Below are 16,176 nucleotides of genomic sequence, written 5' to 3'. Positions count from 1 at the left end.
CCAATGGGGAACAAGGTACTCAAGGGGAGTTTGTGAGGGTGTAGTGCTTTTAATTTTTTAGCGCTGACCTATATAATTGCTTTAGTGAGCAAGTGCCAGGTTACTTAAATGCAATGTGCTACAGGTAACTTAAATGCAAAAATGACAAACAGTAATTTTCATTCAAGTGAAACAAGGAAATAAGTACAGTAAGCAATGCAGATATCACTAGGGATCCACAGAAGCGCTGAAAAGCCGTGTTTTAGGTGGAATTAGCGTTTCGGGGAAATAAGCAAACAAACAACAAGCATACAAACAAAGCTAGATTCAGCAGGCCTGGATCTAGTCTATGCTACAGCAAACAAGGTGTACCAATTTCAGTAAGAAACAGTTAAAATATGCAGGCACTATAAGCCTTTAACCAGAAATTCCCAGCTCAGAAGGGCAGAGTCCAGCCTCTCCTCCCACAAGAGTGCAGACCACGAACCTTCTTAATGTAAAATAACTGGCCTGAAGGCCAAGTGCTTAAACCAGAACTAATACACTTTTAGAATAACAGACACTGAGCCCTCAATCATCAGTTCCCAACTTAGAAGGATGTAAGCTACCTGTCCTGCCACCACAGTGCAGGCCACAAACCTTCCTAATGTAAAACAACTGGTATGAAGCCCAAGTGCTTAATCCAAAAGACTTAGAATGATAGCTACACTTTAATCAAGTTACTACCAAGCAGTAATAAATACAATTGAATACTTTAAAGAATGCCTGGATTTGTGCTCAAGATATAGAAACAAAGCTAGATTCAGCAGGCCTGGATCTAGTCTATGCTACAGCAAACAAGGTGTACCTGTTTCAGTAAGAAGCAGTTCAAATATGCAGGCACTATAAGCCTTTAACCAGAAATTCCCAGCTCAGAAGGGCAGAGTCCAGCCTCTCCTCCCACAAGAGTGCAGACCACGAACCCTCTTAATGTAAAATAAGCCCAAGTGCTTTAACCAGAATTAATACACTTTTAGAATAACAAACACTGAGCCCTCAATCAGCAGTTCCTACCTTAGAAGGATGTAAGCTACCTGTCCTGCCACTACAGTGTAGACCACAAACCTTCTTAATGTAAAACAACTGGTCTGAAGCCCAAGTGCTTAAACTAAAAGGCTTAGAATGAGTTACACCAAGCAGTAATAAATACAACTGAGTACTTTTAAGATGACGCAAAAGCAAAATAAAGTAGGAAGAAACACAAATACAGTAAAAGCAGATACATTTTTTTTTTTTTTTTTTTTTGAGTGAGCAAATGAGATGGGCCCAGGAGGAGTATCCAAGTGCAAATTTACAAGGGGGACGGGCAGTTTCAAAGCTACCAAGATTAACACCAAGACAAAAACAGGGAGAGTGGGTGAGGACCTACTGAAAAAACAGTCAACTTCCAGCTAGATATTGCTCAATGCGACACAAACAAATTACTTTAAAACGTGTATTATTTGATAAAAGTGCAGGTAAAAATCTACTTAACTCCACTCATGTAATAGTGAAATCCTCACTGTATGGAAGTCAGTACATGATACATTCCACAATGTGGGGGATATGTATGTGATAGTCTGCTTAATCATGCCAACAAAAATCACATCTCTCAACCTGCAGAGATTGAAAATAGGAATGAAGGCCCTTTAAAAGTAAGTACAACAAGTCACAAATCTGGAATCTGATATAAAATTGAATACCAAATTGGACATAACTCTTTCGGCTTGCATTAAGAATGTGGGACAATACTTAAGAATGGGTCTATACAGCATTCTGTCGACCCCTATTCTGTGAAATTCACTTCTGCAATTTGCGGAATTTACCAAGGGCAAGGAAACAATTGCCCCACAGCACATTGGAACCCATAACTAATAAATTCAAACCCACCGAAGTAGGGGGCTTTGCCCCACACACCACCCCATGTGGGGGGGGTTTGCACCCCCAACTATATATATATATATATATATATATATATATATATATATATATATATATATATATATATACCACCCCTGACTAGGGGTCAACAGAAAGGTGTTCGCTGAAAAAAACTTTTGGTGAACTAATATAGACCATTCAAGAACATATTTAGAAAAACAAGACAGTGACACAAATGAAAAAGTATAAGCACATTATCAAAGAGACAGTGTAAAATATGTGAACTGTTTCTTCTGAAAAAGGGAGATGTTAAATGTGTGCCCTTTTTCTTTAAATTATTTCTGTCTCTAGTATGTTGGTCATGTAGTGTGTTTTTTATGGACTGGACATCTTTGGAAATTATGCGAAATGTGTGTCTGTGTGTGTGGGGGGTGATTCTGAATATTGTGTGAAGGGGTAAATTAAGCCAGAAAATAGCTATGTACTTCTGAGGTAAGGATGCTTGAGAGGTCTAATTAGAAGGACTATGGCTGCTAGTGTGGCAACAGTGATACATGAAGGTCTTTTTCTGGCATATCACTGAGCTCTGCTAAGCATGTAGTAATTTCAATGATGAGAATTCTGACTATACCTAATTCTGGAAGAATAACTTTTTTATTGTATTTTTTTATTTTGCTATGACTTCAGAGATGGTATATATACAGTTGGGGTAGAGGTGAAACTCCCAAAAGAGGGGTCTGGGGCACAGACCCTCTGCCAAAAAAATATACTTTGAAGTCTGATATTATGCACAGTGACGATTTTTATCCTCTGAATTCCAATGAGAAGCCGCTGTAGTGACATTTATTACTTGCTGATCATCATCCTAGTGAGCAGAGGATCCAGTCAATAGTTCAAAATAAAAGCCCTTAAAGCACAGCTGTTTGAGCCTGATTTACCAAAGCTATTTTGTATGGCTGTGACTCTATGGCTGCTTCCAGTACAAAATAGTTGCCTTTTCCAAATGCTGTAGTCTTGGTGTATATTATACATATGTAACAATGGGTGTGCAGGGCTCTGATACATACAGAACTATGGTGTGTTCTGACTACATGGATTTCAGAAAACTATAGGACTTAAATAATTATGATTAAAAGTCTTTTATTTCAAATAAATGTCTTTTAATACACACAAAGTACCATGCAGAAGACTGGAGCAGAGCAACAGATGATGGAGTGGATTGAGATCGGTAATCACTGGATGAACACAACTGTTCCTTTGGAGGACAACCAAAGACCTGAAGAGAAAGCAATAGAGATACAGAGACAGGAAAATAATTTCCTGCAGATCAGGACTGCTGCAAGGATATCAGAAACCCAACATGGGGGACTGGATAGTGGTCATGGGGCAGCTATGTGTTTTCTGCTGGCCACTTAAAGGCATGAACTGCTACTACAATAAACAACCTGCCAACACAATAAAAACAATGGCAGGATAGCCAGAATAACCTACTTGAATAAACAATAATTACATAAAGATATGTCAGTATTAATTTGAACACATAAATGTATTGTTAGGATTGGAGTGAAAACATGTATGCTCAGCTGTTTTGGTTGGTGTAAACAACATAAATGATGGACAGCAGGTTTTGGGTAGCACATTGAGCATCTCACCTTTACCATGTAGGTAAAGGAAAGAACAGCCAATATCTAGCAAACTTATCTTGTGGGAGCAAGTCATCCACTGTGGAAACATCTTCTGTTAGAAACTAGAAAGGCAGTCCTGAGTGCACAAAGTAGGCTTGACTTATATTGCAGGAAGACAGCACTGAGGGCACAGAGTCAGCATTGTATCTGGTGTCTGTGTGAATCACATGTTCAGTACACAGGGGGGGCCTGGAGAGTAGGTGCAAACATTAAATAATCCTCAGTATTTATGATGGCTTGCTATCTGGTGCCTTCTAGCACACAAGCAATAAATGTGTCCACTGAAAGGCTAATTGCCCTGATAAAAAAGGGGACCTACATGGTGATATGAGTGTTAAGCTGAGTAGAATGGTAGGAACAACTAGGAAAACAGAGTACAAGGGTACCAAGGGGGTACTGTCATGGATAAGCTGGTAGAAGAAACAAAAACAAATAATAATACTATTATTTGTTACATTTTATTGCAAATCTTGATCCTCTACTATAATTACTAAACCATGAAGCACAAAGTGGCTTACAGATTTCTTTATCTGATGTGACTGTAACATGGTATTTATGTGGGCCACATCCCATTTTCTCTTCATCATCATCAACCCCCCTTTTCCCATGGGGTCTGGTTGTTGTGTTAACTCTTGCCATCTCTCTCGATTTAGTGCTACACTTCTGCCTTCATCAACACTCATGCCTGACTGTTGCAGATCTTCTCTCACACAATCTATTCACCTCTCTTCTAGATGGCCTTGTTTCCTTTTACCTTGTTCCTGTCTGTCCCGAATCTTTTTCATCAGTTTGTCTTCTGCTTTTCTGCACATGTGCCTGAACCACTGTAATCTCTTCCCTTTGATCTTTTCTGCAATTGGAACTACTTTGACTTCTGCTCTTATGTCCTCATTTCATTGTCTGTCCCACAGTGTGCATCCTACCACCCATCTCAGACACTTTATTTCCATCACCTCTAGCTTCCTCATCTGCTTTGCCTCTACTGTCCAGGTTTCTGTACCATACAGTAGTTCTGGGCTCACCACTGTTTAGTACACCTTTCTTTTCAATTTTTTTGTCATTCTTCTGTCATACACTACATCTGACACTCTATACAAGTTGACTTCAGCCCCTCTAATTCTAGCTTTGACCTCTTCATTCAGACTTCCGTTCTCCTCAACCATTCCTCCCAGATACTTGAAGCTATTAAGCTGTTCCACTATCTTCCCTTCTGTCGCAATTCTCAGCTTCTTCTGATTTACCCAGTTTGCTGCCATCACCACTGTTTTATCTGTACTTAATTTCATCCCATGTGCCTTCACTTTTGCATTCTATTCTCCTCTCCTTTGCAGAAGTTCTTGATCAGAGTCTGCATGTAATGTCACATCGTCTACATACAGCAACTTTGTTGATCTGTCCCCTCCAACCTGTTAGCTAATCATATAATCTTGAAAAATGTAAATTTAAGGGTGCCTGCTTTTAATGTAGCAGTATGAGTAACATGTATTTCCATGTTTTTCCTTTTAGTTAAAAGTGAATTTATTCAGTTCCCTTTAGAATAACTGATATCTTTTGCATTTTCTATAGAAACCTGGGCAGTAAAGTGAAAAGGATTTAGCATCTGTTTTGTTTCAGTCACTAAAGCTGTTCATTGCATGTGATATATAAATGCTACCTTAGTCAAGAGCACTAAGTAACTTTTCAAAAGGGTTGTGATTTAGTGTTAGACTTTCACACATTTTCCATCTTGTCTATATGGCCTGAATCATCGCTGGAAAGGGACAGTGGACTAGCCAGCCAAACAATTTATCAAAGTTACAAATAAAGTAAGACAATTATAGGAATGCTTATCCACTTATCAACTGTAATAAAATAAGATGGTTAAAATGTGCTAACACATACCTGACAGTAAATCAAATGCAGAAAAAGTAATAATAATAATAAGGCAGTTGTAACTTTTATCTTTCACAGCTCTATGAGGAAGCAAGTTATCTGTCAGTTTCTTTCTTCATCCTGGAAAATGTCATCCAGCCAACTGTTTGAAGGTTATATGCTTTACAACTCCCCCATCCCTGCAGAAGCTTGACATGATTTTTTTTTATTTTTACTTTTCAGAAAACCTGTCGATGATGATTTTTAACTCCACAAATATCAGCTCCCAGTGATCACATGTGCACTGATGCACCTTCTGGTGTGATCCATATCAGAAGAGTCTCCATTCCAAGAGACAGCCCAATGTCCCTGCGCAGGTCACATGGGTGAGACCTACCTCAAAACCTCAAAGTCTTATATGCCAAGTTGGGAGCTATCATACTGTGGCTCTGTAGCGGGCTTGCTCTTTTAAGCCCGATCCTAAAAATGACAAGCATGCTTGTGTCACCAGAGGAGACACACAGTTGCATCATGAGGGAACAGCTTCCACCTCCATGATGACATTTCCATCAAAGGCCTACCTCAACTGCCTAGTCACATCTTCTGGAGTGAGGGTGTAAGCATACCCCCCTAGAAGATGTGAGCATCTCAGGTTGCCTGAATCACAGCCAGAACTTTACCCCTCTATGCTAATGCAACTTGTAGCAGGCTGACATGTTTGTTGACTTACAGCATCTGACCCACTGACCCATATTCACTTCTATCCATGTGCATAATCCTCAAGTTGCAGTGCACTGGTGTGTTTGTGTGATTCCTTTTCACCACATTGCCCTGACACTCAAATTCCACCAGGTGTCAGTGTTGCATTGAACCCCCCCCCCCCCCCCCAGAATGGCTGAGGCAGAGCAAGGATTATATAATTCTGTGCTAGAGTCAGCTAAGAAGATGTAAAATATAAAAGCAAACATTTCAGCTCCATTTAAAAATGATTAGGCAGGAGTACATAACTTTAAACCATAAATGTAATAAAATAAACAAAAATAGTAAGTCATAAATGCCAATACTTATTTTACCATGGTGGTGGGAGTATGCCACCAATCCCTTGGTAAGCAGTTTGCACAGTCTCACACTATCTCTGTGTCAGTATAAATGAAAATCATTAACAGACTGCTGACCAAGGTATGTGTATGACAGTTATTTACCCAAAAAGTTTCTTGAAGGCACCAATTCTTTTATACGAATACTTGTTGCTCCAACAGGGATAATGAATATCTGATTGTAACCTAGGAAAAGGAAAACAAACAAATGTGTTCAAAATGTTCTTTTCTCATGGGTAAATGCTCACAGATGCCTACTGTAAAAGCAGTCAGTGCTCATCTTAGTGACAGGCATTTATTTACTTCCTTTTATTCTCGTATTAGGTTTGCAAAATTTTCCCCCCAAATAATCTAGTCTTCTGCAGAATGGCATCCTTCCTGCAGTACCACTGGCTTTCCACCATTTTATGCTGTTTATAGAACAGGATTACATGAATGTTCATTTTTTGCTGAATAGTGTAACACACACACACACACACACACACGCACACACGCACACACGCACACACACACACACACACACACACACACACACACACACACACACACACACACACACACACACACACACACACTCACACACACACACACACACACACACACACACACACACACACACACACACACACACACACACACGTGGCCTTGACTCGTTGAAGCCAATAAAATCATACAAAGTGCATATAATAGCTAAAATGAAACTCTTTGCAAAGAGTTATCTACTAGATAAACAGCTGCGAGAAGAACAGGGATAAGTTATGCTATAATATGAAATAAATTGACTGGTAAGTACTCTTATTAGGGATAAGTTATACTTTAACACTAAAACTGACTGGTAAGTATTATTACGGATAAGTTACACTGTAACACTACTGACTGGTAAGTGCTCTTATTAGGGATAAGTTACACTGTAACACTAAAACTGACTGGTAAAGTAGTCTTATTAAGGATACGTTATACTGTAACACTAAATAAACTGACTGGTAAGTACTCTTATTAGGGATAAGTTATACTGTAACACTAGATAAACTGACTGGTAAGTATTCTTATTAGGGATATGTTACGCTGTAACACTAAATAAACTGACTGGTAAGTACTCTTATTAGGGATAAGTTATACTATAACACTAAACTGACTGGTAAGTGCTCTTATTAGGGATAAGTTATACTGTAACACTAAATAAACTGACTGGTAAGTACTCTTATTGGGATAAGTTACACTGTAACACTAAATCAACTGACTGGTAAGTACTCTTATTAGAGATAAGTTATACTGTAACACTAAATAAACTGACTGGTAAGTACTCTTATTAGAGATAAGTTATACTGTAACACTAGATAAACTGACTGGTAAGTATTGTTATTAGGGATAAGTTATACTATAACACTAAACTGACTGGTAAGTACTCTTATTAGGGAAAAGTTATACTGTAACACTAGATAAACTGACTGGTAAGTGCTCTTATTAGGGATAAGTTACACTGTAACACTAAATAAACTGACTGGTAAGTACTCTTATTATAGATAAGTTATACTGTAACACTAGATAAACTGACTGGTAAGTACTGTTATTAGGGATAAGTTATACTATAACACTAAACTGACTGGTAAGTACTCTTATTAGGGAAAAGTTATACTGTAACACTAGATAAACTGACTGGTAAGTACTCTTATTAGGGATAAGTTATACTGTAACACTAGATAAACTGACTGGTAAGTATTCTTATTAGGGATATGTTACGCTGTAACACTAAATAAACTGACTGGTAAGTACTCTTATTAGGGATAAGTTATACTATAACACTAAACTGACTGGTAAGTGCTCTTATTAGGGATAAGTTATACTGTAACACTAAATAAACTGACTGGTAAGTACTCTTATTGGGATAAGTTACACTGTAACACTAAATCAACTGACTGGTAAGTACTCTTATTAGAGATAAGTTATACTGTAACACTAAATAAACTGACTGGTAAGTACTCTTATTAGAGATAAGTTATACTGTAACACTAGATAAACTGACTGGTAAGTACTGTTATTAGGGATAAGTTATACTATAACACTAAACTGACTGGTAAGTACTCTTATTAGGGAAAAGTTATACTGTAACACTAGATAAACTGACTGGTAAGTGCTCTTATTAGGGATAAGTTACACTGTAACACTAAATAAACTGACTGGTAAGTACTCTTATTATAGATAAGTTATACTGTAACACTAAATGAACTGAATGGTAAGTGCTCTTATTAGGGATAAGTTACACTATAACACTAAAGTGACTGGTAAGTACTCTTATTAGGGATAAGTTATACTATAACACTAAACAGACTGGTAAGTACTCTTATTGGGGATATGTTACGCTGTAACACTAAATAAGCTGACTGGTAAGTACTCTTATTAGAGATAAGTTATACTGTAACACTAGATAAACTGACTGGTAAGTACTCTTATTAGGGATAAGTTATACTATAACACTAAACTGACTGGTAAGTACTCTTATTAGGAATAAGTTATACTGTAACACTAGATAAACTGACTGGTAAGTGCTCTTATTAGGGATAAGTTACAGTGTAACCCTAAATAAACTGACTGGTAAATACTCTTATTAGAGATAAGTTATACTGTAACACTAAATGAACTGACTGGTAAGTGCTCTTATTAGGGATAAGTTATACTATAACACTAAACTGACTGGTAAGTGCTCTTATTAGGGATAAGTTACACTGTAACACTAAATAAACTGACTGGTAAGTACTCTTATTAGGGATAAGTTATACTATAACACTAAACTGACTGGTAAGTGCTCTTATTAGGGATACGTTATACTGTAACACTAGATAAACTGACTGGTAAGTACTCTTATTAGGGATAAGTTATACTATAACACTAAACAGACTGACTGGTAATTCTCTGATTTTTGGACAGGAAAATACTACTGCTTTCATCTATGTAACTGCAGTACATTAAAAATAGTATGAAATGCTACAAGTATATTCTACTTTTTGGTGACGTATCACAGATGAATGAGCACAGTTGCAAGAGTGAACAGAAAACCTTTACACTTAATGAAGATTATAGCAGAAGGTCTGGAAATTGTTTAAAAGCTACATCTTTAAATATTTAAAACATATTTATAAGACTTTCTTCAGCAAAATGAGTTATGCATTGATTAACATGTGCAAACAAATATTTGACAAATGATCAAATTAAATACTGCAAGCATAAACAGTGGCAGCAAGTGCTGCAGTGTTTGTTTGTTTACTATAAACCATCACTAACAATTATGAATTTATGCTTCAAAATGTGATCAGACAGAGTAATGAAACTGTCTTCTCCCTATTGCACATAGGATGTTTTCGAACTAAAATGTGTGACACATCTCATAATGTGTGATAGATGACAGGTATACACATATTTTGCATGGGAGAAAATTTAAATAGACCTTGAAAGGCTTTTCAATAGCTTACAATTAGCCCAAAGTCAAGCAATTTGGTGAAAAAAACACAAACTGATTACAGAGATATTGCAAGAGGTATACCTATAAACAATCAAAGCAGATTTTTTTCAACTCACTACTTAACAAAAGATAAATACTAAAAAGTCTGAGTAAGAAAACATAGAAAACTGAGAAAAATATCCCCTGCACCCCTATATGGATTTACTTTAAGATAGTGTCTCTGAAGCCAAGATCTGTTTTCTACAATAGCATAAGACTATCAGGATAATATTGCTTCAACACAGACTCTTTTGTTAGAGCTTCTGGAGCATCTCTGATATGGACATCTGGCTCTGGGGAAGTCCACTGGTCATCTGTCTCAAACACTGTAGTGTAACAGACCATCATCCATGTAAAGCAGTCATGCATCATGGCTGGTTGGCAATTATGGTCATTCTTCCTTCTTAAGATATGGCTGTGGCCTTCTACCCTTCTCTAGGTGTAATTCTGGTCATGAATCTACCAAGAGGTACTGGTCTGGTCATACATCTTTCTGTAGGTATTGACCCTGTCAATTCATAATTCCATATTTCTGTGGGTATTGGTCTTGTTAGAGTCATCCATCCATTCACAGTTACTGGTCTGATCATTATTGTCCATTTATTCATGGGCAATGGTCTGGACATCTAGTCTTCACAGGTGTCACCTTGATCTCACATTCTGAGGTACACTGGTACAAATGTGGGAAGGTGGATAGCCAGTGGATTTATAGTGGATTGCCTCCACCCAGAACATCAAGGGAAGAGGATAAGTAAATGGAGGAGAAAGTAAATGAGTGGGGATGGAGGAAGAACGTACTAATCCTGGGGGATATAAATATGCCAAAACTAGACTGGGAGATACCAAGCTTTTCTGAGGTGAGGAAACAGGGACTGTGGTAGATTAGAAGGAAGGGGGTAATACTTTTGAGTGATGTGAATCTGCTAAGACTAGACTGGGAAATTCCAAGCCCGAATGTGAAGAAAAAGATGAGAATTGATTGGGATCTTGCACCAGCAGAAGTGTAACAGAAATGTCAGAACTTTTGATTAAGGAAGAGGTAGTCATTGATGTCCAGGTGTAGGCACCCTTAGCCAGCATTTACCATGAAACTATATTGTTTAAAGTTGGAAGAAGGGTAAGAATATAAAGATAAATGCATCCAGGGCGCGAAGGAATGGAGGTCTAGCTGTGCCCCAAATGACACAACTTCATTTAAAAGCCCAAGTGGAGAAAAAGCTGGCCAAGGAAGGAAGTCAGTGGCTGATGCTAGCTTTCCCATCCTAAGGAAAACATGTTGGCTTAATCCAGTCACTAGAGATCTACATGAGGAAGGCCATGGTATTACAGCTCCTTTCAGCTTGGAAGTTGGATAAAATAAAGTAACCAGTGCATGGGGCTTCTTGGTTAGCTCATATTACCAAACTCCTTGCAGCTTGGGAGATGGGTAACAGAAGCTAACCAAGAAATCTCATGCACTGCATCTGAGCACTGGAGGTATGAAGAAGCTCACACGTGATTTCAGCATAGGAAGAACTTTCCAAATTTTCCAGCAAAAAGGGGGGGATTTTAGGAGCATGCTAAAAATTAACTAAATCCTGTTGGATGATGACCGTGATCCCCAGCTATTGTCTGCTGTCCTAATATCTTAGGACATCTGAAGTCAGGAGAAAGAATTGGCCAATAGGAGGTGGAGCTTGGAGGTCATAGAGGGATGGGGACCAAAACATAAATAGAAGAACACAAGAGCAAAGGCAATGGTGTGGGATTTTAGGAAAGAGAATTATGGTGTGTTAGCTGTGAGGTGCCTAGGGACAAACTGTAATAACATACATTTAATATTTTTTAATTGGGCAAGTAGGGTGTCCAAGGTGGTCATTTTCAACCATGACTGGCCAAAAGTAGTAACAAAACACAAGACATTTAACAAACAAATATATGTATGAAGAAATGTCAGGAAACAATTCAGGGGGATTATTGTTTTCTCAAAATGAATTTTTGTAATGAATTACCCTTCTCAAAATGGTTTAGACTATTTGTCAGGATTCACAACATGCCACAGAGCTTTTAAAATGACTTCTTAACAATAAAACTGTATTACACCTGAGCTTATCATAATATTTTTTTGGCAGTAGAATCGGAGAAAGATGAATGCATTCTATTTGCTGTGTTAAACTTAACACTGGTAAAGAGATGGTCATTATAATCTGTTGAAGGGCCATCTGCATTCACCAGAGTTACTCTGATTTGGATATTTGTTTGTGTGCTTTTCTCTATATTGTCTGCTTTCTGTTTCTAGGACTTCAGTTCTTGATTTAATTGCAAAGTGATTTTCTAAAAGCTAAAGTCTTGAAGATCACAGTGCCAATGTCTTCATATAAGCAGAAGTACTGAATTTTAAGAGGTTGTCTGACGCTATAACTTTGAGATCTCTTTACCTCTGCTAATATTACTAATATACTATATCTGCATTTTACCCTCCTGTTTAATGAGTCTGCTTATATCTGGAGAATTGAGAAAATGGCTGGGTAACCTGAGAGAGAAAGAGAGAGAGAGAGAGAGAATTTCCAGCCATTCGGATGAAAAAGTGTAAACTTGTAGTGTTGAGCAAAGGCAGATACATACATTTCTAATATATATTTTGATGATCTAACCGAAATTTTAAAATAAAACTTTTAATTAGTCACTGCACTTTAAAGACCTTATCTTGTGTAATGCTTTAGCTATGCTAACCTGAACTGAAGTCCTCAAACATTCAATTTTCATTATTTAACGTTTGTACATTCTAGGTTCATGGGATCTGTAAATCCCACTCAGTATGTATGCAAAGACATGCAGACACACACACACACACACACACACACACACACACACACACACACACACACACACACACACACACACACACGCATGTTCAAGCTCCTGCACATATTTGTATACACACTTATGTACATAGGTGCACGTGCATATATGCACATAGATAAATTCATGTATGTACGCATGAATGTGCACTAGCGCACACAGACATATGTCTGTGTAAATGCATGCATGTGTTCACACACAACACAGCAATGTGTGCCTGTAAGCAGGAATGCACACACATATACATACACAGACAGACGCACACACACACGCACACACATGCACACGCACGTGGGTGCACTTGCATATGCACATATATATGTGTAGCTCTATATTATAACACTGAATCTTCATTTCACTGAAACTCAAATGATTGGACCCATTTAATTGAAAGCTAGTTTCACTGAAAACTCATTTCACAGAAAATCTTCTCCACACCCCTTACTTATATATACTAACTCCATGGTCACACAACTGTAGAGAAAAGAAAAAAAGCACCCCCCCCACACAGTGAAATGGTGCTCAAGAGGAAACACAGAGATCTACGGATCAGGGGGTACAACATAATGCTGACTATCACAATTCACACGTACTCTGCTAGACTCACTTCCCTAATAACTGCTATGGTGAGAAATGACATCATCACATGCCATGTATACTCTTCTACACTTTTCTATGTTATGAGAGGGGCCCATAGATACATATAAATGTGTGTGTGTGTGTGTGTGTGTGTGTGTGTGTGTGTGTGTGTGTGTGTGTGTGTGTGTGTGTGTACGTGCCCACATCTGTGTGTGTATCTATAGGTATACACACAGATGTATGCACTTTAAATGTTTTTCACTGCCAGCAGCAATGTTCTTAGGTGATAATGATATGCCTTACTATATTCAGGACATCAGACTCGAGCTGTTGTTACTGTAGTACTTAGGTTTTAAAGATCATTGATCTTTCTCCTTTTTCCAGCCCTGAGGATTTGCATGTTGGAAACATGTTTAACAAGGGTCAGAGATCACAGTAGGTCACAGTCTGATGGAGCATACATGTGATCAGATGGTGATATGCCTCTCATTTATAAGGTCGAACGCTGAAATGGTGAAATTATCAGGCTGAACATCAGAAGCCTGACCAACACATATAAAACAAAAATACAGTGTTTTCATTAGGTGTAAAAATCCTTCAGCACCCCACACCTATAGTAATCCAGAGTCATTCAGCCTTGGAGGGGAAAGGGTTGTGTGAACTTCAGACAACTAAACTTTATTTTGTCTTGTCGATTGTTTGTCACTTCACATTTAATAATTTGAAAAAAAAACTTGGTGGTATACCTCATGGGCCACTAACAACTCCCAGTAATCATCCCTATTGAGCAAAGTTTTTTTAAACTAACCTTTTTTATAACTAGCTATACTACACTGCATACACGTATAAAGGTCCAACACTGCTTTACTAGTGTTGTTTCAAAATGCTCCCCAGTATCTCCAACTATTTTTCCATCTCTCTTATACACTTGACTTCCAGATAGTACCTCATTTCACGGAATAATGTTTACATAGCACTATATACTAAAATCACATGGTAACAAAGAAAGCAGGCTAGTCAACAATATCATATGTTTCACTTATTAAAAATCAGCTAAATACAACTGACTCGTGTACAACTACAATGTATTTCAGGCTATGTTGACTAAATCTCACTAAAGCATCCAGCGGTAATGTGTTTAAAAATGAGTGCAGCGAATGTCAGTTTTGATCTTTTCCTTTTTGGATCTGTGTATAACAACAACATATTTTATGAAATGTTCTCTCAGTTTCTACTTGATTGTTACATGCTGTATTTGCAGTCCTCCTTACTTTTATGTTATGTGTTTCTTAAATATGTGTGTTATTTGTATTATTGTACTACTGTTAATGGAGCTTTTCTCCCCAGGCCTTTGCTGAAAATGGGCAACCTGCACAGTTGGACTTTCCTGGTAAACAAATGTAAAATAAATAAAAAAGTTCAGACATCAGGCTTTGGGGTCTGAATCTGCTTTGATGTGCATGTTTGCACTTGTGTTCCCATTCTGTGCACAGCACCAGACAGTGGTTTAATGGTTCAAAGCTCTCAGATTTATTTTTGTGGTGACAGCTTGTAATAGTTATGCTCTATGGGCTATAGAACTTGTGTATCTTCCTGATATTATGGTAATCAAACTCTGTAAAAAGGGTATCTGTATGACACAAATGTGACTTCTTGAGATATGTACTGGCTAAACAAAAAAAATGCTTCTTCATAATCTTTAATTCCTGTGCCATAAGGACTCTGCAGTAATATTACTTTACTAGACTTTGTGACTGATTTGGTTTTCTGATTAGTGTGAACTAGTGATTCTGGTGATATTTTCAAAAGAGGTGCAATAAACAAGAAATTCTAAGGCACTCATTATTCATTTCTAGCAGTTTTGTTTGTTAATCAAGTGTGTTAGCCATTTTCAGGTACAGCTTCAGCTAAAAGGCAAGCAGTAAGGTATAAACTAAAACATCTAACAAAGCAGTCTTTTACAGTTAATATCGTAACTGCATTTGGGCATCTAGCCCATCAAGAAGTAGATAACTGTGCATATAGTTTATCTACTGCCAGAACAATCATATACATAATGGGATTATGGATACATTTCCTCCCCTGACTAGGCTAAGGAACAGCAGAGATGCTCTACACATTTTTGGGCCAGTGCTAGTGCTATATTGGGACACAATGTGATTCATACACTTCATCAAATTCCTGAGGAGCTAGGATTTGTTGAAAGATAAGACCATGCAGTTGCAGATGACACAATAGTTCAAAAACAGGGCCTTCACTTCTTTTGTTCTCTTAATAAAATGACAACATCATATCCCTACAGTAGGAATTCAGATACAATGTTGCATAGTACTGTATATGCCATGGGGAGACTTCTGAGACTACAAAAAACATTAACGGAGGGAGAAGAGGCTGACCAAATATAGCCACATATACTGACACTGTTTCCCTGATATGCTCAGTGACAGGGAAAGTACAACAAAAAGTTTTTTTTACATCTATCACCATGAATCAGTAACTTCCATTTACTTAATGTACACAAACTTGGGCTTGGCATATTGCATAACAGTCAAAAACGGTTCTGTTCTTTATTTTTGCACTGGGTCTACATGCATACATTCTATACCTCAGGATTATTGGCCTGTGATTAACCTATGCCTAACAACTAAACTGTTTGAGAAGCTGTCTATTTTTAGAAAATTAAGCACATGAATAATTATGGTCTACTGATTCCCAGCATTGTTTTGGAGAATGTATAACAGTTCTCTAA

At 37.7% G+C, this 16,176-nt stretch overlaps 1 protein-coding gene across 2 annotated transcripts in view; it reads right to left on the bottom strand.

The window, feature by feature from the left end:
• PAPLN (papilin, proteoglycan like sulfated glycoprotein) overlaps positions 1–16,176 on the bottom strand; it is a 1,077,292-nt gene that overhangs the window by 517,115 nt on the left and 544,001 nt on the right. For both annotated transcript variants that reach the window (XM_044074058.1, XM_044074059.1), the window contains exon 8: positions 6,617–6,697. In XM_044074058.1, the coding sequence (XP_043929993.1) occupies positions 6,617–6,697 (81 nt within the window). The remainder of the gene's footprint in view (positions 1–6,616; positions 6,698–16,176) is intronic.

Source organism: Protopterus annectens, chromosome 6.part0, assembly GCF_019279795.1.
Source record: "Protopterus annectens isolate FY-2018-M chromosome 6.part0, PAN1.0, whole genome shotgun sequence".
Taxonomy (NCBI): Eukaryota; Metazoa; Chordata; order Ceratodontiformes; family Protopteridae; genus Protopterus; species Protopterus annectens.
This window is presented reverse-complemented; position numbering and strand designations above follow the sequence as displayed.